This window comes from Pteropus vampyrus, unplaced genomic scaffold (assembly GCF_000151845.1).
Source record: "Pteropus vampyrus isolate Shadow unplaced genomic scaffold, Pvam_2.0 Scaffold6, whole genome shotgun sequence".
In the NCBI taxonomy this organism is placed as follows: domain Eukaryota; kingdom Metazoa; phylum Chordata; class Mammalia; order Chiroptera; family Pteropodidae; genus Pteropus; species Pteropus vampyrus.
In genome coordinates, this window is record NW_011888787.1 from 8,879,503 (window position 1) to 8,905,546 (window position 26,044).

A 26,044-nucleotide genomic window follows, 5' to 3' on the forward strand; every position below is an offset into this window, starting at 1 on the left:
CTTCTTCTGTTTCTTATTGTCTGTGGCTTTCAGCTGTGAGTGTTATTTTTTTTCTGGTTTACTTGGAAGTAGTGTGATCCCATGGATGAACCCACAATCAATTTCTTAAGTTTCTCTAACTCTCTGTGCCTCCTATCTCTTTTATTCAACATCTAAAGAATATATTGTGAGATTTGATTAATAAAAGCCTGGAAAAATATTTAAATTCCACCAGACTATAAATATGTTAAATCGAGTGCTTTAGAAAGAAATGAAATCTAATTAGCTTGTGGATATTCAGTAGGTACACAGTTTTCCTACCTCTCAGACATGCAGAGGGCTCTGCTAAAAATAGGCTGCAGTCTCCTCTTTAGTTTACTTTCATGCTTAATTTCGCACACTGAAAAGGCAACCCATGAAATGGTATTAAATATTTGCAAATCATATATCTGATAAAGGATTAATACCCATAATATATAAAAATATACAACTCAACAACACCCTCCAAAAAAACCTGATTAAAAAATGAGCAGATGACTTGAATAGACATTTCTCTAAAGAAGATAGATGAATGGCCAGTAAGCACATGAAAAGATCCTCAACATCACTGATCATTAAGGAAATGCAAATGAAAACCACACTGAGATACCATTTCACACCCATTAGGATGGCCACTATCAAAAATAAACAAGTGTGGGCAAGGATGTGGAGAAATTGGAACTCTTGTGCACTATTAGTGGGAATGTAAAATGGTGCAGCCACTGTGGAAAACAGTATGGTGGTTATGCAAAAAATTAAAAACGACTACCATATGATCCAGTAATCCCATTTCTGGTATATACCAAAAAGAATTGGAAGCAGAGTCTCGAGATGTTGTAAACTCATGTTCATAGCAACATTAAAATAGCTAAAAGGTGCAGGCAACCCAGGCGTCCATCAATGGATAAATAAACTGTGGTATACGATACAATGGAATATTATCCAGCCTTTAAAAAGGAAGAAAATTTTGACACATTATAACTCAGAAGATCCTTGAGGATATGCTAAGTAAAGCCAGCCACAAAAAGACAAATACTCTATGATTCCACCTATATGAAGGTCCTAGAGTTTTCAAATTCATAGAGATACAAAGTGGCATGGCGCTTGCCAGGGACTCGGGGGAGGGAGGAAATGATGAGTTGTTTAATGGATACAGTTTCAGTTTTACAGGGTGAAAAGAGTTATGAAGATGGATAGTGGTGATGGTTGCACAACAATGTGAATGTACTTACTGACACTGACCTATACACTTAAAACTGATTAAGATTGTAAATTTTATGTCAGGTGTATTTTAATTTTTAAAAACTGTAACAAGCAACATGCACACAATTTATACCACCAAATTTTAAGTCACTTTAAAATTTGTTGCCAATAACCTGTGTACATCTCTCATTTCCTTCTAGTGTGTAAAACTCATCATTTTCTCTTTGGAGTTTCCTGAGATTGCAAGACCAGCAGTTTAAGACAAAAAACAATCCCTCCCCACTATCATTTTCATTCAGTATACCCCTTTAAAAATATGCTCAAAATAGGTTTCGGTTTTGCTGTAACTGTTACACATTCGACCTTATAAAATAAATCAAGACTAAAAAATATGCGTCGTATTTGTTTTATACATTTGGCTTCTGTGTAAGTTTTCATTTGCAGAGTTCTGCCGATGGAAATAAAAAAAACCACGGCCTACAACAAGCCGGTAGAGGCTGGCCCCGCCCCCTCGGCGGGCCAATCAGCTGCGCGCCCTGGAGCGACGCACAGCTGCGGGCCGAGCACGTCGATGCAGACGCGCCAGGCGCCCGCAGTCCGCTGGAGCGCTGCAGCCGGGCCCGCCGCCTTCTCCCGCGGCCCGGGGCAGGTGTTGCTGTCCTGGAGAAGCTGGCGGACCACTGTGGACGTGAGTGCGGTGTGCCTGTGCGGGAGTGCGGGTCGGGCCCAGGCGGGTCCCGCGGGCGGCGGGGAGGCCGGGGGTGCTCCCCGGGGCAGGGGCCGCGCTCTCCCGGGCCTGCGGGGGACTTCGGAGCGCTGCGTTTATCGGGATAGGCGAGCGACCTGCTCACTTATCTCCCCGGCCAGTGGGCCGCCTTATCTCTGGTTGCTGGGAGGTTGCTTTTGCGTTATACGGTTCAAAGAGCGGCCTAGGGAAGAGCAGCAAAGCAAGTGCAAGCGGACCCGAACAAACGTTGGATTTTGTTGGTTTCCGTTAACTCTGAAAACTTTAAGCATCATTTGAACAAATACCATTAGCAGAAGAGCTCGGATTTGGTTGTAGTTAATTTTCAAAAACTCCGAAATCTAATTTGAATGTAAAAAATTAGAGATGCACATTTGGGTGGTGAAAAGCAGTTCAGGGTTTCTGTGTGTCAGTGGTGATGAAAGCGTGGTCCCCAGAGTCGCTTCAGCCTCATCAGCACCTGGGAGCTTGTTAGAAATGCAATGCAAGCTGGAAAGATACATCTCCGTGAAACTAAGCATACCCACGGGAACTAAACTGCAACCCCCTGACTTTTTTATGCCATGCTACTTCTAGGTTAATACAAAATTTGACTCTTCAAGTTAGCTTTGTCTTTCTCATTAAACGTGGAAATTCATTGAAATCAGATACTTTCCTTTTGTGCTGATTTCCACTCCGTAGCTGGCAGTGTTTGGTACAGATTAATAAAATACTAGCTCTTACATATTCTAGTATTGATATTAGCGTTAAAGCCTGATGCAGATTTTAAAAAATGATAATGGGGAGAGAGACTATTACAAGTAGAATCACAAGTGCCACCACTAAACTAAACCAGCACAGGGTGTTTGCTTTTCCTAACACTTTGGTGCTCAGTGTTCTGTGGGCCAGCATCTCAGCCATCACTAGGAGCTTGTTAGAAAAGTAGATTCTCAGACCCACTTCAGACTTAATCAGAACCTGTTTTTTAACAAAGTCCCCAGCAGGTTTAGATGTAGCTCTGTTTGGAAGAAATGTGAAATCAATTGTAAGATTTCGTAAGGAATTCCTGCCTTAAATCAATGACCATTGGGATTTGGCAGGAGGGCCTGAATTTGCTGCTGATTCCACTAATCTGCCTCACCTGTTCTTCTATCATTTTCACATTGCTGATCCCTAGCCCCGGATAAAGCTCTTCACCTGCTGATCATTCTTGGAGAAAGTAACATGGTTGCCAATAGCATGACTTTGGGCGGGGCGGGGCAATGTCATAGTCAAAACTCAGCTACTTGACAGGCTTTTGAGTCATCTCCCTTAATGTAATGCCCAGAAGTGCTGTTTTTTCCCCCCAAATTTCCAACCTCCCCCCACTCAGTGACGCTCCTGGCTTTCTAGTGACTATTTCTCCATTCTCTTGTCACAAAATAACATGAACTCTGTCAGCTGTTCTTCTCTGTGCTTTAGAACAGTGATTTTTTTCACCCCTCCTCAGGAGCGTAAAACCTTGTAGCTTATGAAAAGCCTTTCTTGCAGCCTCGATTGCATATTCTGTCATCTTCTCGGAGCCTCTGCTCAGTTCAGACACTCCCTTTGTACCGACGAGGTTCTTAGAAGAGCTGGCTGGTCTGGTTTCCTGGTATCCCTGTCACTTAAGACAGTGCCTAGTCCAGTAGGTATTTTGTAAACGTTGAATAAATGAGTGCTGAACTTCCCCCCACCAAAACAAACAAACAAACAAAAACATATTCTCATTCTGCATTTCTTTTTGAAGTTAATGATATCACCATTTTTGTTGTTGGTTGGCCTTGAAATCTTGGAGTCATGTTTGCCATTGTTCTTCTCTGTGCACTCAGTTGCTGAGGTCTATACAATTAATCTTCAAAACATGTCACATGTGTTTCTGTTTTCATTGCTCCCGCTCTTTCAGGCCAACATCCTTTTTCTGCTCCAGTCTCCTGTTGGACTCTCTAAACTTAAGTTCTTTTCTGCATTCTGTACACAATGCTAGTTTCATCTTCCCTAAATCTAGGTGCCATCATACATGAAAGCAGATGTAGTCATAAGCTTTTCACGTTGGCAGTGCATCCCAGCCTGCCTCTCCATCGCTGCGTCCCCCTGCCCACCCCACTACTTAGTGTCTGAAGCATACACACTGCTCTGCCTCCCTTATCTTGCATTCTTAGAATTTTACCCATACTTCAGAATCCATTTCCCATGCCCCTTCCTCCATGAAACCTTTCTAGTTTCTCCCAGTGAGTTGTGCCTTCGTCCTTAGACCCTCTCCAGCCCTTTGAATCCCTGCTATGGCGTTGATCATTTGCTTAACCAGCATTTACTGAATGTCTTTCTGGGTAGGTGTTGGGCTTGGAGACACACAGGAGCAAGAGGGAGAGTGAATTCAGATGGAATAAGATGTCACTTTTCCTGGAAAAGTTCATGTTCCAGGGCAGCAATTTGCTACTTTAGCTGCATGTTGGAACCACCTGGGGAGCTTTAAAAATCCAGGTGCCTGGGTCCCACCCATAAAGATTCTGACATAATTGGTCTGGGATGTAGCCACAAGGTTGGGTGTTTTAGGAGCCCCCAGGTGATTCTAATGCACACTCAGGCTTAAGAGCTTCTGTGTTAATGAAAGACCAATAAGTGGCTATTTTCACTGTCGTGCTAGAAGAATAAAGAGTGGGAATGCTGAGGAGTGGTGTTTAATGTAGCCAGGTATTAATTTTATCCTTACAACTAGACTGTAAGCCATTTATGGGCAGGGCCCAGGGCTTTCTCGTCTTTGAATTCCCTTACCTGATCCTTATCTGTGGTAGGTATCAGACAGGCTATCCAACAGAACTTGCTGCGGCGATGGAAGTCTTCAATATCTGCACTGTCTTATACGGTAGCCACTAACAGTTGAAAAGCTGCTAGTGTAAATGAAGAACAGTATGTTTTATTTCACTTAATTTAAATAGCCACCTGGGGCTACTGGCTACTGTATCAGACAGTGTTGAATAGGAGGTACTAAGTATGGAAACAATTTGACAGTGTTATGCCGAGGCTTAGATGAAGCAGGTTATTTTCTCTGGTTTGAGAGTTTAATCACCTCATTTGAATCTTAATTTAAAATTGTTTTAAATTTTTCAATTTGCATATGATATTAGTTTCAGTTGTACAACATAGCGATTGGACATTTCTATAACTTCTGAAGTGATCACCTTGATAAATCTAGTAGCCATCTGACACCATACATTGTCATTACAACATTATTGACTATATTCCTTATGCTGTACTTAACATCCCTGTGACTTTCTATAACTGGAAATTTGTACTTCTTAATCCCTTCCCTTTTTCACTCATTTCCCCCAACCTCACTCCCATCTAGCAACCATCAATTTGTTCTCTGTATCTGTGAGTTTGTTTCTATTTTATTTTCTTTTTTAGATTCAGTATATAAGTGAAATTGTATGATATTTGTCTTTCTCTGTCTGACTTATTTCACTTAGCATAATACTCTCTAGGTCCATCCACGTTTTCACAAATGGCACAATTTCCTTTTTTATGGCTGAATAACAGTCCATTATATGTACCACATCTTCTTTATCCACTTGTCTATCATGGGCACTTAGGTTGCTTCCATATCATGACTATTGTAAATAATGCTTCAGTGCACAGACAGGTGCATATGATTTTTCTAATTGGTGTTTTGGATTTCTTCAGTTAAATACCCAGAAGTGGAATTAGTGAGTCCTAAGGTAGTTCTATTTTTTATTTTTTGAGGAATCTCCATACTGTTTTCCATAGCGTCTTCACCAATTTACAGTCCCACCAACAGTGCATGAGAGTTCCCTTTACTCCACACCCTCACCAGAACTTGTTGTTTGTGGACGTATTGATGATAGCCATTCTTACAGGTGTGAGGTGATGTCTCATTATGATATGCATTTCTCTGATGATTAGTGATGTGGAGCATCTTTCCATATGTCTATATGTGGTTCTCTATAAATTTTAGGATTACTTGTTCTAGTTCTGTGAAAAATGGCATTGGTATTTTGATAGGAATTGCATTGAATCTATAGATTGCTTTGGGTAGTATGGACATTTTACCAATGTTAATTCTTCCTATCCATGAGCATGGTATAGCCTCTCATTTGTATCTCTTTCAGTTTCTTTCCTCAGTGTCTTATAGTTTTCTGAATACAGGTCATTTACCTCCTTGGTTAAATTTATTCCTAGGTATTTAATTATTTTTGATGCAGTTATAAATGGGATTGTTTTCTTCATCTCTCTTCATTTCTATGACATAACCAGTAAGATTTCATTATTGATACAAATGCAACCAGTTTCTGAATATTAATTTTGTATCCTGCTATCACTGAATTCATCAGCTCTGATAGTTTTCTAGTGAACTCTTCAAGGCTCTCTATAATAGTATCATGTCATCTGCAAATAATGTCAGTTTTACTTCTTCCTCTCTAGTTCGGACGCCTTTTATTTCATGATTGCTGTGGCTAGGACATCCAGTACTATGTTGAATAAAAGCGGTGAAAGTGGACAGCCTTGTCTTGTCCCTTATCTTCAAAAGATTTCAGCTTTTCATCGTTGAATATGATGTTAGCTGTGAGTGTCATATATGGCCTTTAGTATCCTGAGATATTATCCTTCTGTTCCCACTTTGCTGAGTGTTTTTATCATAAATAGATGCTGGATTTTGTCAAATGTTCTTTCTGCATCTGTTGATAGGATAATATGATTTTAATGTAATGTATCACATTGATTATCCCGATAATAAATCCCACTTGACCGTGTTGTATGGTCCTTTTAATGTATTGCTGAATTCTGTTTGTTAATATTTAGTTGAGAACTTTTGTCTGTGTTCCTCACAGATATTGGCCTCTAAATTTCTTGTGTCTTTGTCTGATTCTGGTATCGGGGTGCTACTGGCCTCATAAAATGAGTTTGGGAGTCTTCCCTTCTCTTCAGTTTTTTGGAATAGTTTGAGAAGTGTAGGTATTAATGCTTCTTTGAATGTTTGGTAAAATTTACCTGTGAAGCCATCTGGTCCAGGACTTTTGCGCACTGGGAGTTTTGATTACTGATTCTTTCTCTTTAGTAGTTATTGGTCTGTTCTGATTTTCTGTTTCTTGCTGATTCAGTCTTGTATGTTTCTAGGAATTTATCCATTTCTTCCAAGTTGTCCAGTTTGTTGACATATAATTGTTCATAGTGTTTTCTTATAATCCTTTGTATTTCTGTGGTGTCAGTTGTCACTTCTCTTTCATTTTTTATTTTATTATTTGGGTCCTCTCTCTTTTGATGAATCTGCTAAAGATCTCTCAACTTCGTTGTTTTCAAAGAACTAGCTCTTGGTTTCATTCCTCTTTTCTATTGTTTGCTTAGACTCCATTTCATTTATTTCTGCTCTTTATTCCTTTCTTCTACTCTGGACTTTGTTCTTCCTTTTCTAGTTCTTTTAGGTATTAGGTTAATGAGGTTCCCCCCACCCCTTTAATCCCCTCCGCCCCCACACTTCCACCCCTGACCTATGGATGTTGCAGTTTCCCTTTAAGAACTGGATCTCTGAAGGCCGGGCGTCTCCTCCCACACGCTCGTGGCTGCACCCAGGGTATGGTCCATGACTCCACCTAGGGTGGGAACCCAGGTGGAGTCTGGGTTCTGCATATAAAGCAGACATGCTAACCACTACACTATGGAGTCACCCCCTTAATGAGTTGTTTGTTTCTTTAGGTAGGCTTGTATTGCTGTAAATTTCCCTTTTAGAACTGATTTGGTCGTGTCCTATAGATTTGGGTGGTTGTGTTTTCATTTTCATTTGTCTCAAGGTATCTTTTGATTTCTTCCCTGACCTCTTTATTAACCCATTCATTGTTTAGCAGCGTGTAATTTAGCCTCCACGTGTTTCTGTGTTGCTCAGTTCTTGTAATTGATTTCTAATTTCATGTTGTTGTGGTCAGAGAAGGTGCTGATATGATTTCAATCTTAAGTGTATTGAAGCTTTTTTTGTGGCCTGACATGTGGTCTATCTGCAAAATATTCCATGTGCTCTTGAAAAGAATGTATATTCTGCTGGTATTGGTTGAAATGTTCTAAGAATATCAATTAAGTCTTTCTGGTCTAATGTGTCATTTAAGGCCACTGTTTGCTTGTTGAATTTCTGACTGGACAGTCTGTCCATAGATGTCATGGGGTATTAGAGCCCCCACTATTACTGTATTACTGTCGCTTTCTCCCTTTATGTTCACCGTCATTTGCTTTGTTTAGGTGTTCCTACATTAGGAACGTGGATGTTTACGAGAGTTAAAAAGCCTCTTGTTGGACTGAGCCCCTTATTATGAAATGCCCTTCTTTGTCTCTTGTTTCAAAGTCTATTTAGTCTGATATAAGTATTACTATCTCAGCTTTGTGTTTTTGTTTTGCATAAAATATCTTTTTCCATCCCTTTACCTTTAGTCTGAGTGTGTCTTTCATGCTGAAGGTAACATTTACGGGTCTTGTTTTTAAAATCCATTCAGCCACCCTGTCTTTTGATTGGAGCTTAAGTTTGAACACATTCTAAAATCACTACAATTTTTATTCACCCCCTCCACGTTTTTTCATGGTTTTTTACTTCTTTTGTGTGCATCCCTTAAGTTATTGTTGTAATTACATATGATCTTCCTGCTTTTGCCTTTTAACCTTTGTACTAGCTTTGTAGTTGGTTGATCCACTGCTTTTATGAAGTGTTTGTCTTTGTCAGTGAGAATTTTTCCTTTCCTGTATTTTGTTACCCATATTTTTGATTTTTTCGTTTCTACTTAAAGAAGTCCCTTTAGCATTTCTTATAACACTAGTTTAGTGGTGATGAACACAGGTCCCCTAAACTATGCTCATTTTTTAAATTCTTTTTTCTTTTTGCTATTGATTGGGTGTTTTCCGCTACCTTGTCTTCCAAGTTGCCAATTTGATCCTCTGCTTCATCTAATCTGCAGTTGATTATTTCTGATATAGTCTTCATTTCAGTGGCTGTATTCTCATTTCTGACTGGTTCTTTTTTATGTTTTCTAACCCTTTACTGAGGTTCTCACTGAATTCATGTACTCTTCCCCTAAATTCATTGAGCATCCTTATAACCAGTGTTTTGAGCTCTGTATCTGGTAGATTGCCTATTTCTGTTTTGTTTAGTCCTTTTTCTGGAGTTTTGACCTGTTTTTCATTTGAGACATGTTTCTTTGTCTCCTCATTTTGGCCAACTCCCTGTGTTTGTTTCTGTGTATTGGATATATCATCCCTCACGGGTTGTGTATACCCCCCTGTTGTAGTTGAGCCTTGATTGCTATTGCCATGTCAGTGGGTGGGATTGATTCTCAAGTCGACTGACTGTGACTACAGTGGACAAGCCGTTGTGTGGATGCTGACCCCGTGGAGTGGGAGTTGCTTTAGCAGGGCTCTAGTGCCAGCCAAGTGTGCCCTTTGGATTTGTCATTTGTAGAGCTTGTTGGTTGGTGTTTGGATGTGGTCTGAAGTTGGCCACTGGTGTTTTGGTTCTGGAGGCTCTTGGGAGGGACTCTGGTGCAAGCCAAGGTCAGCCACCATTTGTGCCTGCCTAAAGACCACCTAGAAGGAGCTACAAAGTGATCTGTGGTTGGTTGCCGCTTATACTGGGCTCGGAGGCGCTTGGGAGAGGCTATGCTGTGAACTGTGGTTTCTTGCTGCTAGTGCTGGGCTTGGTAGCCTTTGATGGGTACCACAATGTGAGCTGAAGCCTTCCGCCACTTGTGCCGGCTTTGGGGCCGCTCAGCGAGAGGTACGGGGAACTTCGAAGCCAGCTGCTGCTTGTTTGGGGTTTGTGGACCTTTGAGAGATTTTGGAACAGTCCACAGCACAAACTGACATAGGCAGCTTGTGTGGAAAAGCTGCCAGAAGTGGTGCGGGTGGGCGCATGAGTTGGGTGGGATCTCAGGAAATTACCAGGGCTGGGGATCATTAGCCAGGTTAATGGAGAGTTCATATTTGGTGCCCTCTTGTGTTTGCTGGTTGGGTGAGGGGAGGACTCAACAAAGGAGCAGTGGTGTCTGTTAGCGCTTTAGTCCCTGGAGAGAGCTGCCCTGCCCTCTGCCCCTCCAGCCCCTACCCTGAAGCCAGTCAATTCAGTTTCTCCCATAAGTCCCTGCATTGGAGCTCAGAGTGAGGTGCGAGCGAGTGAGTCCACGTGCGGACCCCTCATGAGGATGCCCGGGACTCCAACAGCGCTCTCTCTCGGACATAATCCTCACTGATTTTCACAGCCAGTTGTTATAAGGACTCCTCTTTCTGGCACTGGTACTTTGGACTGGGTGCCTCGTATGGGACTCCTTCCTCCTCAGGGTGGAGTAGGGACCTCCACAGCTGAAATATCACTCCCAATTAGTAATCACCATGCTAGGGTAGAACTAGCCCGTTCCATGTCTTCACCCCTCCTGCCAGTCTTGATGTGGCTTCTTCTCTATGTCCTTAGTTGTTGGACTTCTGTTCAGCTAGACTTCAGTTGGTTCTTAATGATGGTTCTATAGTTTAGTTGTGATTTGATATGATCATGGGAGGGGGCAAGCACAGTGTTCACCTACTCCACCATCTTGATGGGAAGTCTGAATCTTAATTTGCACCTTTATTTTTCCCATTTGTTAAATCAGAGGTGGGGGACAATTTGGTTAAAATACCTGTAGATTTTTTTAAGTGTTTCTGAGAAATAATTTACATGCTATACAATTCACCCATTTAAATTGATTAGTTTTTAGTATAGTCACAGGTATATAGAACCATTACCACAATCAATTTTAGATCATTTTTCATAACCTCGAAAAGAAACCCTGTACCATTTAACTACTACCTTTCTGTCTTTTAATGTATCTTTAGCCCTAAGCACCTACTAATCTACTTTCTGTCTCTATAGATTTGCCTATTCTGGCCATATAAATGGAATCATAATATACAGTTTATGGAGACTGACTTCTTTCACATAGCATAATGTTTTCCAGCTTCATCCATATTGTAGCATGTATCAGTACTTCATTTATTTTGATTGCCTAATAATATTCCATTATATGGATATGCCACGTTTTATTTATCCATTTACATTTGAGTTGTTTCTACTTTGTGGTTATTTTTAATCATGCAGCTATAAACATTTGTGTACAAGTTTTTGTGTGAACATATATTTTCATTTCTCTTGGGTACATACCTAGGAATGGAATTGCCGAATCATATGGAAAATCCCTAGTTTTGTCTCAATGAGAATATGTGTGTATGTATTTCTATGTGAATACCTTTTTACTGAGTTTTATTTTATTCAGAAAGAAAGCATTATCTTAGCACTAGAAGAAAGTAGATGGTTTTTATTACAAATTAGTTTTTTCTAAAAATAATTATATTATATCTATTAAAAATTGTTTTTAGCCTTCATGCAGGATGCTGTGTTCTCTGCTCCTTTGTGAATGTCTGTGGCTGATAACCAGTTATGCTTATGATGATGACTGGATCGACCCCACAGACATGCTGAACTATGATGCTGCTTCAGGGACAATGAGAAAATCTCAGGTATTAGAAAAATGCACGTTTGTGTGTAAGACCTTATCAGTTCTATGATGGAAATAGTCTGCTTTTGTTCACGTTTACACAGAGCTTTGAGAGTCATGTATCTGTGATTAACAATCATGCAGAATATCTTTCCTGACTCTCTTAGTCTAAGATTATTTTAACCTCACCTGGTTATTTCTGTTTTGAATTTGAATGTAAAGCTCATCAAGCAGCAAACTAATTTGATTTTAGTTCTTAACTAGTATATAAATTTGAGATTTTTTATTTTACAGTGGTTCAGTACAGTTGAAGACTATAACAAGCAAAGTCAGAAAATGAAGTCAAAATTTTAGTCTTCCTTAACCATAGATTATTTTTACAACTGATAAATAAACCCTTTCTCTACTTTAGGGGAAATACGGCATATCAGAGAAAAAAGAGGTCAGTTCTGACTTGCCAATGGCTGATGAATTGTCAGAGTGTTACAGCAGACTTGATTCTTTAACTCATAAGGTTAGATTTCTTTCATTTATGAACTTTATATTTACAGTATGTTAAATTGCTGTCTATTTTCCTGCGTTTGCTAACATTATTTGTATGTAGTGTATAATTTATATATACAGTTGACCCTTGAACATTGGAGGGGGTTAAAGGTTCCAACCTCCTTCGCAGTTGAAAATTCATGTATAACTTTTGACTCCCCCAAAACCAATAGCCTACTGTTGACTGAAAGCCTTGCCGATAACATAAGCAGTTGATGAACACATACTTTGTATGTTATATGTATCATATACTATATTCTTACAATAAAGTAAGCTAGAGAAAAGAAAATTATTAAGAAAATCATAAGGAAGAGAAAATACATTTACAATACTGTATAAAAATATTGCGTATAAGTGGAACCGCATAGGTCAAACTTATGTTACTCAGGAGTAACTGTTATTTTTTTAGTTACTCTAGTCTTGTTTTTCTTTTAAATAGTACTTTTATTTTCCTGTAATAACATTTATCTCACTATGTCGTAATTATTTCTTTACCAGACTGAAAATTTCTTGGGACAATTGATAGGATTCCTTGATTTTCCATTACCTATTGGGACATAGGAGACTCATGGCAAATGTAGCAAGTGAAGAAATGTGCCTATTACCAGTTTATAAGTGGAAGAGTTACTCTTACAGATATAAGGGGTTATTATAAAGTAGTTTGTAGTAGTTATTACTTCATTTATTCAATCCTTTTATTTATGTAGCTGAAGTAGTTTATGAGAAAAAAAGTCAAGATCATTCAGGGGTTTCAACTTACGCTGTGAGAAGCAACCTCTGTTGATTACGAAGGCTGGCTGAGCTGGTGGCAGTTTGGAGGGGGCCTGCGTTGGAGATGGGGGTGGCAGAGGTCCAGAAATGCTGAGGGTTCAGACTGAGGCTGTGACAAGGGTTTGAGAAGAGGAAAATATTAGACTTTTCCAAGGTAGAAAAGGCAAATTGTGTAGCTGAGGGAGGAGACACAAGTGTAGGGAAGAGCTGGAGTGAAGGAGGGAGGCCTCCAGCTTCAGAGCCTGCTTGTCGACTGAGATCCCAGTCTATCTCACTTTGAGATCTGTAGAGGCCTGCTTGTGGTTCTTACTAAACGTGAATGTTGCCTCACCTGAATGCTAGCAAAGAAATGGGTGAAATTGGCTTCCATTTGACTGGGTTTTGTGGTGTAGTGAGCTTGTTTGGCTGCACAGTAAAAAATGCAGAAATGCCCTTTTACAGAAATGTTTCATTCTATTGTTTGTGACTTTGGTTCAAACAGTGTAAAAACAATATTAAATGGAGTCTCGTTAAAAAAAAAAAATATTTCTCGTAAAGAGAAATGTAAAAAATTTTAAAGGTTAGTAAACCTTCCTGAAAGCAAGGGAACTGCCCTGCAACTTTTCTCTCAAGTGTCCTAAGTTTGTGTTCGGTGCTAATTATCTTGTTTATCATCTGACGCCCATTTTCAAGGGCAATTCAACTCGTGGTCCACATTCAATTAAAAAAAAAAAAAGTTTCTTATCACAAATTCTAATGTCTGTAAGATACGCCTTACCCTCACCTCACAACTTGACCACGGTGGTCATAGAGCCACGTTCAGAGGAAGCCTGCGCTAAGGAATTGTGTGCTGAGGAGCTGCCATCTGGAGGACACTCTGGAGAAGCCATAGTTCTTGGCTTCTGGAAGTGACCTGTATAAGAGAGGACGATCAGTTGTTGACAGAAGTTCGTAAAAGGCCAAAAGTAATATGCTCATGCAAGAAATGCTTTGCTGTATCCTTCATTTCTTATTCTGGCTTCATCTCTGTCTCTTTATATATCCTTCCTTCTTTTCCCCCTCCCTTTCCTCCTTCCTTTCTGTCGTTACTTTGGAATGAGGAAGAGACAGATTGGGCCACATGTTCTGCTTATCCACATCTCTGCCTCCTTGCTTCATGATCTTCAGCTTTAAAATTGCTGAAAGTCAGTAGAAAATCTGCCAGTTAGGACTAAGTGCTGGACATGTGTTACTCATTTGTTGCCTACTTGCCCTTTGCAAAGAGAACCCACAGACAGGCAAGCTCCTCATTTTAATGCAAACTTGATAAAAATGCAAGCTTGATGAAAATGCAGACTTGATAAAAATAACCAGCTCTTTACCTTGATCTTAATGAGGCCATAGGTTAGAAACTTGACCCTTCCATTAAACTTGATGCTAACTGTTTTTATTTTTGTGATTACAGATTGATGAGTGTGAAAAGAAAAAGATGAAAGACTATGAAAGTCAAAGCAATCCTGTTTTTAGGAGATACTTAAATAAGATTTTAATCGAAACCAAAAAGCTTGGACTTGTGAGTATTGGTGGTGTGATAGTAATCAGTGTAGGAGATATTTTCATTATTAATTTCAAATTATATAAAGCAGTGATAAAGCATCATGCTTTAACAGAATACCTGATTCGCCCTTTTATCAGACCTATTCTTGCAGGATTAAAGTTAGCAACCTGCTTTCCACTGGTTTGGTGGGAGGCGGCCAAGCAGTGCAGACCACGCCTCTTCTAGATCATGGGGATTTACTTATTCAGCTCCATGCACTGCTGCACCGCTTAATTGAGTTGGGGGGTTTAAATTTGCTACTTGAACTTTACTAAAGAGTAGGAACCGTAATAAACTCCTGACTTGGTAAGGAAATTCTATCCTGGCCCTTGTTTTCTACCACTTCCACACTTTCTTACTCAGGCGATGTAAGATCATTATATGTCGAGGAAAAGAGAAACGTGTTTTAAGCAGTTTTTTCTCTTAGCTGTTTACTGTGGCAAGTGCTGCTTTATAGACTTGCATATCAAGTGCATATTATTCATAATTAATGTTAAGATTCCCCTTTTTATAGTCATTATTTTCACTTTGGGCAGTCAGAACATCAAGGGAAAGGAGTGTTACATGAATAATTTAATAATCCCACCACCTTACCTTGAAAGTGAAAAAACAGATGTTCTCATCTGTGCACCCTTTAGTTCGAGTCTTATAACTGTGAGGTGGAGCAAGTCTGTTTTTATAGATGAGGAAACATGCAGCCAGAAAATACTTAAAACGGAGATGGGAAATATTTACATAGCTCCTGGATTTGAAAAAAAATACTAATCAATGACTGCTTTGTTTACTGATGATTTTTGATTTTACATGAAACTTTGGTTTTTCTTGTTTTATATTTTTTAGATAAATATCCACATTTACTCTTATAAAAGAAAAAACAATTTTCTCTAATTTACGTTAACTGATTAATGAATGTAAAATGTTTACAGCGATTTTGCTAACCTGAACTTGCACTACTAACGATGGTTATAAATATCATGTATGTTCATGAAACTCAGATTTAACTGCTTTTTGAGGTCTCTTTTATTTTTCTTGTATCACTGCAAATTTTAGGCTCTCTGAAAACTGTCAGCAAATAGAAAGTCATAAACTTAATCATAAGGTAAAGATGCATAGTCGACCCTCATAATCACGGATCCCACGTTTGCAGATTCGCCTGCTCACTGAACCTTATTCGTAACCCCAAGTCAGAGTCGCGGTCCCGTCGTGGTCACTCAGACGTGTGCAGAGCGGCAGAGCATTCGGGTTGCCTGACGCGCCCGTTCCAGCTGAGCTCCAGCGAGGCTGCGTTCTGCCTTCTGGTGTCAGCTCTCACACCATAAACGTGCACTTTTTCTTGGTTTACATAGGGCTACACTTTTTACGCCGTTTTTGGTGTGTGTGGTTATTTCACTACACGTACCAGGCGTCACACTGCCTGGTGTTCCTTAGTGCAGGAAGGCTGTGACGTGCCTTACAGAGAAAATATCTGTTCGATAAGCTTACTTTAGGCCTCAGTTATAATGCTATTGGCTGTGAGTTCAGCGTTAATGAACCAACAGTATATAGTAAATAAGGTGTCTTTAAACAGAAACACATAAAGATTATATATCGACTGGCTGATTAGAATGTGCTCACAGGAACCTACCTTCGTATTTCTTGTGGAGCCATGGTTCAGGGTTTGCTGATTAGTGTTTGAGGTGACTTTATAGAACATAACTACTGCAGGTAGCAAGAATCAACTGTATTTTAGTAAAATATATATCACCTACTTGCCTAGAGTGTTAGAATTTTTGAAATGTTTTTCACATGTATTATCTTTGGTTTTCATGTTGGCCTGTGACACATATGTGGGTATCATTATTTTGTATGTGTGAAATATTGTGAACTAAATTATATATTTGGTTCCAAATTGGCTTTTGTCTTTAAATGTTTCACCGAGTAACATAATGATAAAATTCTCTTTTCTGTTGTTTGTTTTTTGGCAAATTTAATTCAGCCTGATGAAAACAGTGGTGATTTGCATTACGATGCTGAGATTATCCTTAAAAGACAAACCTTGTTAGAAATACAGAAGTTTCTCAATGGAGAAGACTGGAAGCCAGGAGCCTTGGATGATGCACTGAGTGATATTTTAATTAATTTTAAATTTCATGATTTTGAAGTGTGGAAGTGGCGATTTGAAGATTACTTTGGCGTGGACCCCTATAATGTGTTCATGGTAAGTTGGGATAAGGCAGACATGGTTAACAGTTTCTTTTTTAAATACTTTTAATGCTCCACCATAATTAAGAACCTGTACTAAGTCACTCATACCATGATGGACTTGCAGCACATGGTACAAATAATTTTGTGTGTTTGAGTCCAGTTCTCTTGCTTTTGTTGACCATTATCATTTGGACTGGGTATGACGCCTTGGCAGTGATTCTGCTTTCTGCTTCTTTCTGTTTTGAAGGTGCTTCTGTGTCTGCTCTGCATTGTGGTCTTAGTAGCTACCGAGCTGTGGACATATGTTCGTTGGTACACCCAGTTGAGACGTGTTTTATTCATCAGTTTTATCTTCAGTCTTGGATGGAATTGGATGTACTTATACAAGGTATTAAGTCAGTGGGAGGTTTTAAAATTTTTAAATGCTATTTTATAATAAAAGAAGACTATGACCCATTTGGCGCTAGTATATAACCTTGCCTCAGATAAAGGTCAGTGGCAGTGATTGGAGATGGGAGAGGGAGTAATTGGCAACTACCCAGCTGTACTGGGCTTTCTTAGGTCCTTGACTAGTTTGAAGACAGTTCAGTTTTAATTTTCACGATTCAATTCCTGATAGGTGGCATCTGGACAGCTAAATCAGAATAGAGCTAGGTAGACACATTTAAAAATTCTTATTTGATTTGGGATATGTCCTTTTATTCTTTGCTAGAAATGATATCAAAATATTAGTTTTCAAAAGTTAAGGTTATTTTCTGAATGTGAAAGTGGTATGTTCATGGTAGAGAATGTAGAAAAGATAGATACAGGGAAATTTAATTTTAAAAATCACCTATAATTTTATTACCTAGAGATATTTTAGCAGTATTCCCTGTTAATATTTTGAGGTATTTCTTTCCAATTTTTTAAAAAATTTTAATTCTTTCAAAATTGGGATCATGCTGTATATAGATATTTTAAAAAGCACTGCTGTTCCTGTCAAAATAGCAATATCATCAAAGAAAAATTTTAGATTTTTTTTTAGCAGGGTGAGTCAAGTGGCCAGATATTTTCGCTGAATTCATGATCACATTGTGATTTTTTTAACCCTTTGCTCTAAGTTTCATAGCTTCTAGAACTAACAGTTATTTACAGATTAAAGGAAGGAAGGTTATTTGGTTGAATACTGTAATCTCAATGATTTCCCCTTTGATTTATAAAAGATATATTACCTTTATATAGGCCATTTGTGCTGAAAACCATCCAAAGCAAAACACCATTTTATCATGAAATGAGAAGTCATTTAACAGATATATCTCTCGCTGTATTTTGAGGCATGGTATGAACTATATTTGAACTCATTTTTTAAAAAAAATACCTTTTTAGTGAAAAGGTTTTCCTTCCTCATAATTACTTACAAAGAAGGCAGTTTTAGTTCTTTATCCTTATTTGTTGCATTAAGACTTTCTTTGCTATGAGCTGAAAAGAGCTACTTTTTCTATTAAAAAATTTTAAACAGTCTGGTGTTTGGTGAGGACACGCTTTGAACTAAGGTATTTTGAGTACGGGGCGTAACCCTCACTGTCCGCAGTTCACGGTTTCCTTTTGGTGTCGGTCAGCTCGCTTTCGCACAGCATCAGGCCGAGGTCGCCAAGCTGGAGCCGTTAAACAACGTGTGTGCTGAGAAGATGGACTGGGCCGGAAGTCTCTGGGGTAAGGTGGTGTTTCCCTTCACCTTTTGAATAGAATGTCTGCGAATGAGAAAACAGTTTAAAAAAGAAATGATAAAATGCCACACGGAGGCTTTCTGTGACGGAAATCTTTACTATCAGAAGAACATGCAGGAGTCTTAGGTTCCAGACTAGTGACTTCTGTGTTCATGCAACGTCACAGGGAAGGAATAGGGACTGTATGTGCTGCCTCTGATGTTGTCTGTCTTCCTCCATCAGCCTGTGAAGGGTCTTGTGCTCACTGTGCTCATCTGCTTCCTACCGCAGCGTTTCGCACATTCTAGGTCCTCAGCGGTAGTTTATTTAAAGAAGTGAATCAACGTACATGTGAATTAATATCCATCTTAGACTTCATCTCCTTGTATTGATTTAATAAAATCTTATGTTGTAGTTTTACTATACTCTTGTTTTTTTACTGTGGGGAAAATTATTTTACTTTTTTTTCTTACAGATTTTATAAACATTCTCACTAACGTTGACTGCCTGTAGTTATATCTATCTAGCAATGAGAATGGTTTAATGTTTAAAGCAGTTTATAAATCAAGTCCATGATGACTGATCCAGGATAGAATCTCAGCAGGTTCTACAAATCCAGGTGTCCAAAATTAATGTTTCTTAAGAAGTTATGGGATCTAAACCAACCCAGCCTGCTTCCTGGCTTCAGGGGACAACTAAATGCCACCTTTAGCTCAGGCTAGCGCCTAATGTAAGCCCGATTTAGAAAAATTGGGAGAACTAAGATTCTAATATATTTTATAAAGTAAGAACTGACTTTTTAAATTGAAATTTTATCGAGATTATGATAGATTCACAAGTTAAGAAATAATACAGATCCCGTGCACCCTTTACCCATGTTCCCCCAGTGCTAACATCCTGCACAGCTACACTAATACAACATACTAATATCACAGCCCGGAGAGCGACTTCGATATGATTTTCACCAATCTCATTCAGAGTTCCCCAGTTTTACTTGGATTCATTTATATCTAAAAGAACAGCTTTTAAATAGTTACTTTTTAGAAATCTTTGTAAAATATAATATTTTATCTGCATAAGATTTATACAATTTGGGTTTTTTAAAATAAACATTTTGGACATATAAAAGATTTTTAAATCAGCATTATAGGTAATCTATTTCAAAAAAAATTTTAAATTGATGTTAGTGTCGGGAGTAAAACCAAAATATTGCCTTATTTGGGAATGAAATACAACTTTTTTTTTAAATAACTCAGTGTTCTGTCTCTAAATAGAATGGCTTAGAAGTTCATGGACCTATAAGGATGACCCATGCCAAAAATACTATGAGCTCTTATTAGTCAACCCTATCTGGTTGGTCCCACCAACAAAGGTATGGATTATTTTATAAAACTTACTTATACAAAATAAGTCAATCCCTTGCATTTATTAAAAATTGGTAGTGTTTTTTAGTCATTTTGCTAATAATATTTGTTCTAGAAAAAATACTGTTGCACAGAGATCTTCCCGTTTTTAAAAGCATATGACAGCATTTTGATTTATATAACATAACTTTAGCCTCAATGCCCAGTGAATTTTGGCTCATTCTGTGTGCCTCAGAATCCTTTGAGGAAAAAAATTAAGTTGCTTTTACCTTTCGTTTCAGGCACTGGCGGTTACGTTCACCAACTTTGTCTCCGAGCCTTTGAAGCACATTGGTAAAGGGACTGGCGAATTTATTAGAGCGCTCATGAAGGAGATTCCGGTTTTACTTCACATCCCAGTGCTGATAGTTATGGCGCTGGCCGTCCTGGTTAGTACAGAGCATTGTTGACAGTTAACTGATGCTGAAGTTGTTAGGCTTTGACGAAGCCTGATAATTGGGTTAAGTCCTACTGAATGGTAGGGAAAGGGGAATTTTAAGCGATACGGCTTCATTTGTGCTTGCACGTATGTGGTGCTCGACTTCGATTATAGACATCATGGCAGTGATTTAAAATAATACCTTTTTAAATTTGTTCCTTAAGCTTGGTGAATTAACACACATGAAATCAGTCGTTTGTCCTTTTGGAGAAAGTGGGCCTTCGTATTTCAGTCTGAGTGTTTGCAGCACTGAGAAGGGAAGAGTCAGGGGTGTGGAAGGGGCGAGTGCACTGACAATCTGGAGCTCTAGAACAGACATTTATTAAGAAAGAATGTTACTTATCATTCATCCGTGGCCTCTTTAGCTTTTTGTGTTGTTGGTTTCACCCTTTACCCAAATAAACCATAAAGAACTCGGAGGTGCCACGGAAATTATTAAAGGATTGTCCTCCTCCCCAAGGACACAAAATTCGCTATGCTATATTTATTTTGAAATTTTTCCTGTTTTCTCCTTTTTTTGGCTTGTGATTACAGGATTCAGTGGTTTAGGGGTATGTTTTGTTAGATGACATTAGTTGTGTAGTAGTAGTTTAGTCTCTGAAACTGAAATTGTAAAAAAAAAAAGCCCATCTTGTTTTTTCACCTGCTGCCTAAGAAAAGGCCTTTTGCTGCTTCTGCCTTCAAATAGTAGTAACTCTGGTATAGTGATTTTCAAAAGTTTTGTTCTCAGGATCCTTTTGCATTCCTTAGAATTGAAGACCACAAAGAGCTCTTGTTTATGGGAGTTTTACTTATTGATATTTACCACATTAGGTATTAAACTGAGAAAAGTAAGAAACACTAGTGTACACAAGCACAGCCCATGTGCCATCAGAGTGAGGAAGTCACTCTAGGCCCAGAAAACTACCGCACACTCACGAGAGAGTGTAGAAGACTAATGTCAGTGTATTACGAAAAGTTTTGACCTCACGCACCCCTCGCAGGAGTCTCAGGGGTCTTCCTAGGGGTCTGTGGGGCACACTTTGAGAAGTCTTCCACAGGCTGAGTCAAAGCCTATCGAATTTTAGCTGTAGCTAAAGCCAGGTTTGTATTAGTAAAAAAAAAAAAAAAAAATTAACCTATGGGAGAATGTTTACATGGTGATTACAGCTTAGAACAGTTTTCAGTATTTACCTTACATGATGGGTATAAGTATAGACAACATATGAGCAAATATCAGACAATTAGTACCTTCCAATTTAACTGTGTAGGCTTCAGCCTAACTGCCATTGTTCCACATGTGTCCAGCTGAGTGATTTCTCAAGTTTTATTCGCTACGCTGGCCCTGTATTAAAGAAGAGATCTCTGACGAAAGAACAGTGCAGTCATGTTTGTCCCTAAATACCGCAAGTTAAATTACATAATTTTGTTAGCACTCTGAATAAAAAGTGCCTCATAATTTCATCGTAAGTCAGACATTAAGTACTCAGGAATATGTATTTCTTTTCCTTCTAGAGTTTCTGCTACGGTGCTGGAAAATCAGTTCATATGCTGAGACCTTTAGGTGGTCCTGAAAGAGAACAGCCCCCGGCCCTTCAGCCGGGTGACAGACGTCGGCAGCAGGAAATTGATTATAGACCCCATGGTGGAGCAGGTGATGCAGAGTTTCATTATAGGGGGCGAATTGGCCCCACTGAGCAAGGCCCTTATGACAAAACGTATGAGGGTAGAAGAGATGTTTTGAGAGAGAGAGATGTTGACTTGAGATTTCAGACTGGCACCAAGAGCCCAGAAGTGCTTCGGGCGTTCGACTTACCAGACGCAGAGGCACGAGAGCATCCCGTGGTGGCGCCCCGCGTAAGTCGGCACCTGCTCCTCCCCTTGTCCTCCCGCTAGGCCTCAGTGCTTCCTGTGGAGCTTTGGGCTAAGTGTTTTTATGCCAACTTCTGCCCTTTACTGTTAATTATATCGCTAATGATATAATTATTCACATTCTCTCTTCCCCTTTCTGGTCAAAAGTTAGTCCAGTCTTCTCAGAAGAAATGAGATTTATTTTTTTATGCTAAATACTCTTTTAACAGTAGTTTGATAGCACAGATGGTAATTCATATGAAATTCATAGGAAGCCAACAAGTGAGCATGACTGAAATGTCTACCATTGAAGAGATGGAAAGAAGGCCTCACAGTGCAGACCGGAGCCCTCAGGAACCCATGGGAGAGCCCTGCAGTTGAGCGGGAACAGTGGCCTGGGGAGAGGCCGGGACCTCGCCTTCCCAAATCCTTTATATTATTTGGCGACACTATACTTTTTTTAACACAGAAATTTATTAGACATATATATCTATTTACACCGTGTTCACCTCCCATAGTTGAATTTCTTTCTGTCATCACATATTTGACCCCTTCTACTTCATCTGTCTCCCCTCCCCCCGTACCCTCTGGTAACCACTAGTCTGTTGTCTCTGTCCATGAGTCTCTGTCTATGAGTCTCTGTCTATCCTGTTCATTTGTTGCTTTTAGGTTTATATCCCACATATAAGTGATATCATGTGATTTTCAACGTTTTCTGTCTGGCTTATTTCACTTAGCATGGTTGACACCATACTTCTGACCTGCAGAATGGTGAGGTCTTTTTTTCCACCATTATTGGCCATTTAAAGGGACATTTCCATTTCTGTTTGAGAGAAGAATTTGTATTGTCATTTGCAGTTTAATTTGCAACTGTAAATCTTTGAAAAATAGCTACGAACACAGTAGAAGCGAGGCAATCATGGAATCCCTTTCCATGGAGTTCTTCGTAAGGGGAAGCATCTCTGCACGTGTCTAAAACTTAGACGTTCCTTTCAGCTTTAATAGTTAATGTTTATCTGTCACTCATCGCAGGAATCCTCCAGGGACTTCTCATCCCACTTGCAGGGAAAGCCAGGGTTGCTATGGTGGCCCGGGGCTCCCTCCATCTGCCCACGCCCCCCGCTGTTACCACACTGAACGCCACCCCCACCTACCCCCCATCCTCCCTCACCCCACGTCAGCCACAGGGGCCTCCTGACGCTTCCTGGAACGGGGAGCCTTTGCGCTTGCCATTCGCCGTCTGGAATTCCGTTCCCTCACATGCTCACGTTTCATTTCTTCACCTCATTTCTTCAAGCTTTTACTTGCAGACCAGCGTTCCGACCACCCTGACTCAAACAGCAGTCTGACCCCACCACTGCCCCCCACTTCCAGCATGACACTTTGTTAATTTGTTGCCTGCATCTCTCCCCAGCCTAAATGTAAGTTCCAGCGAGGGCAGGGTTTTGTTCCTGCTACGTCCCCAGCATCTAGAACTTAATACGTACTCAGTAAATGTTTGTCGAATGAATTGTTCTCAGCAGGCAAGGAGTTAGCAATCCCGGCCACCAATCCTCTTGACCCTTCCTGAGCTTGGTCACTTGACCACTCCTGAGCTTGGTCACTTGACCACCTAGCATGTCCCAAGTGTCCTACTCCTCCACGTATAGTTCCTTGGGGCTTAATAACATTTACATAATTACAATCTAGCACTGGAACCAGGATTTGAAAGAATTCAGAATTTGTTTATGACGGAATTGCATAGAAACTTGTTAAACATGCTTGATTACTAAACCATCACAGTGCGTTACTTAAACAATTCAAACAAAAAAAATGTAACTGCTTTATAGGCCAAGTCACCTATTTTGGATACAAAGCCCAGAGAGATTGGTGGAATCCCAGGAGAAAGCACAACAACCGAAATCAGTCCTAAAAGCGGCCAGCCTCCTACACCTGTCTCTGGCCAGGAGCCGTCCGGGAATGTGGAAGGTTCACCTGCAGCAGCAAAGGCCCAGCCCAGGACCAATGCCAAAGGCAGCCCAGAGGACAGCAGCACGACCAGCCCCTCGGGCACTGTGGCAGAAGCAGGCGGAGGGGATCCGGACGGCGGCCCACGCGGCTAGGGGGACGAGGCTTGGACCACAGCCCCGAGGTCACCTTCGGATTTTGTAAAGTAGTCTCTTCACAACTGTTTACTACAAATATTCCGAGATGTACTACACAGGTGCCAACTTAAACATTAACATTTTTACTGATCAGAATTCATATATGTATTTAATTTCTTCTTTCATCTGTTTAACTTCTCTCTGATGTTAAGATACATCCCATAAAGTTGTGAAGCATTAATTTTGGAACAGGATCTATAGAACATGTGGCAGGCATCACTAATTTGGAATAATTAAGGAAGCCAGTTTGAATGGTGGACATTGAAAAAGAAGTTTTATTTACAGGCATTTATAGGAACCAACTAACCGAAGTGTGTGTTGCCTGGTGGAAGTATTCTGATACCCACTTTAGTTAACAGAAAGAATAATTTGTTGTACGTTGGATTCCAAAAGTGGTAGGTGCTGACGAACTATTTTCAAGGAAAGCCTGCTGTTGTCAAGTTTATTTATGTACCTCAGCGGCTCAGTCCGGCGGGAGGCAGCACGTCGCCCACACATCAAAGTGGCTTCGTGGTGTCCTGTCCTGCCTCCACCTCTCAATTCCTGCCGCTGTTACTGGGCCTGCTTCCTGACCCACCTTTTTTTTTTTTTTTAGCTAAGACGGAACTGACGATCACCAGGGGAATTTAGATAACAGCTTTTAAAGTCAGTCTTATAAAGTGAATAGACTTTGAGAATGGCTTTGTTCTTTCCCCACCAGATGAAACACACGGGCTTTTAAAGACCTATTTTCCTGGCTACTCAGAATCCCAGCAGTTGCAACTGTTAGATATTACGGTATCTTATTTATATTACAGCAAACCATATTGTTCGGGCCATAGGAAGTTCTCAGTTTTAGGGATCTATACATAGAGAAGAATGCCATAGGGAAAACAGGGTGTTTTTCTTAACTATAGAGGGGTGATACAATCAACATTTTTAATTCTGATTTTTAAAACTATTCTTTAAACTTTTTTTGAAAAGCATAAATTTTGCTGGTACCTACCTAAAAAGCAAATTTCACATACATTCAGGTGTCCTTTGATTTAACCTTGAAACTAAAAGTTATGTTCAGTTGCTTAGTAAGAATGATACCAGTTAGAAATAGTCTTATAACTTTCATCCAGGTATTTGTATCAGGAAAAAAAAGCATTTTCAAAGTATTTGCTTCCTGCTATGTTTTTTAAATAAGTGTAGGATAAACCCCCCTACCCCCCCTCTTTTTTTTTGGCTCCCAGAAGTGTTGTGTAGATGTCTGGAACAAGTTAATTTTACATGTTAATATATTCTAGCTTAATATTGCAAACATCTTTAGTATTTCATCAGAGAAGTGGTAATTTTTCCCAAGAGATACAAAAATAACTTTATATAAAAATTTATAACAGTAGGCATATATTAACCAAGAATGAAAGGAAGCCTGCAGTTTCAAATAACAGATTTGTGAACGTTGATGCATATAAAGTGGTCCTCTCTGGGGGCGAGACACGTTCACACAGGTGACTGTGCTCCCAGTGCAGCAAGTGTCTGAACTGTGATTTGACCCTGAAGGGCACCGAGTGCCTCAGCTGGTACTGTAACTGTGAGAGTAGAGTTCATGCTTTTTGCACTCCTGATTTTTTATCAATCCAAAAATCTCAAAAAGAAAAAATTTTAAGTAAAATTTCACCTTTGTATTCTTTCATTACAGATAAATATTTGGGGTTGAAATCTACTTTGATAGCAAGGCAACATGCTACTGCCACGGAATGATGACAGCCATTAGTCATGCAAGTTGAACGTGTGTTAGTCATGCAAGCTGAACATGATTATCAAGGCCGGTTTATGACTAGAAGAGATGGCCTTGTTTATTGTATATCCAGTATTTATCACTAAAATTAAGGCTTATAGTTATAAGTTTTTAGGAAAATCAGAATGGGATAGACAGCTTTTAAAAGTAATTTTTAAATGGAATAATGTTGAATGTTTACAAGGCCTAAGAACTACCATATATACAAAATAAACCCTTATTTTACATTACTGTGCTTGATATGCTA

At 39.5% G+C, this 26,044-nt stretch overlaps 1 protein-coding gene across 2 annotated transcripts; it reads left to right on the forward strand.

Moving 5' to 3' along the window:
- Positions 1-1,772: 1,772 nt before the first annotated feature.
- CLCC1 (chloride channel CLIC like 1) lies at positions 1,773-26,028 on the forward strand. 2 transcript variants are annotated; one of them, XM_011368019.2, is made up of 11 exons: positions 1,773-1,909; positions 11,360-11,500; positions 11,891-11,992; positions 14,216-14,323; positions 16,323-16,544; positions 16,779-16,919; positions 18,130-18,223; positions 19,491-19,588; positions 19,862-20,008; positions 21,553-21,894; positions 23,718-26,028. In XM_011368019.2, exons 1-11 carry the CDS (start codon positions 1,793-1,795, stop codon positions 23,988-23,990), a joined length of 1,785 nt encoding a protein of 594 aa, XP_011366321.1. In that variant the 5' UTR covers positions 1,773-1,792; the 3' UTR covers positions 23,991-26,028. The 2 variants fall into 2 exon arrangements, with proteins under 2 accessions (XP_011366321.1, XP_011366331.1); XM_011368029.2 differs by lacking the exons at positions 11,360-11,500; positions 11,891-11,992.
- The last annotated feature ends 16 nt before the right edge of the window (positions 26,029-26,044 follow it).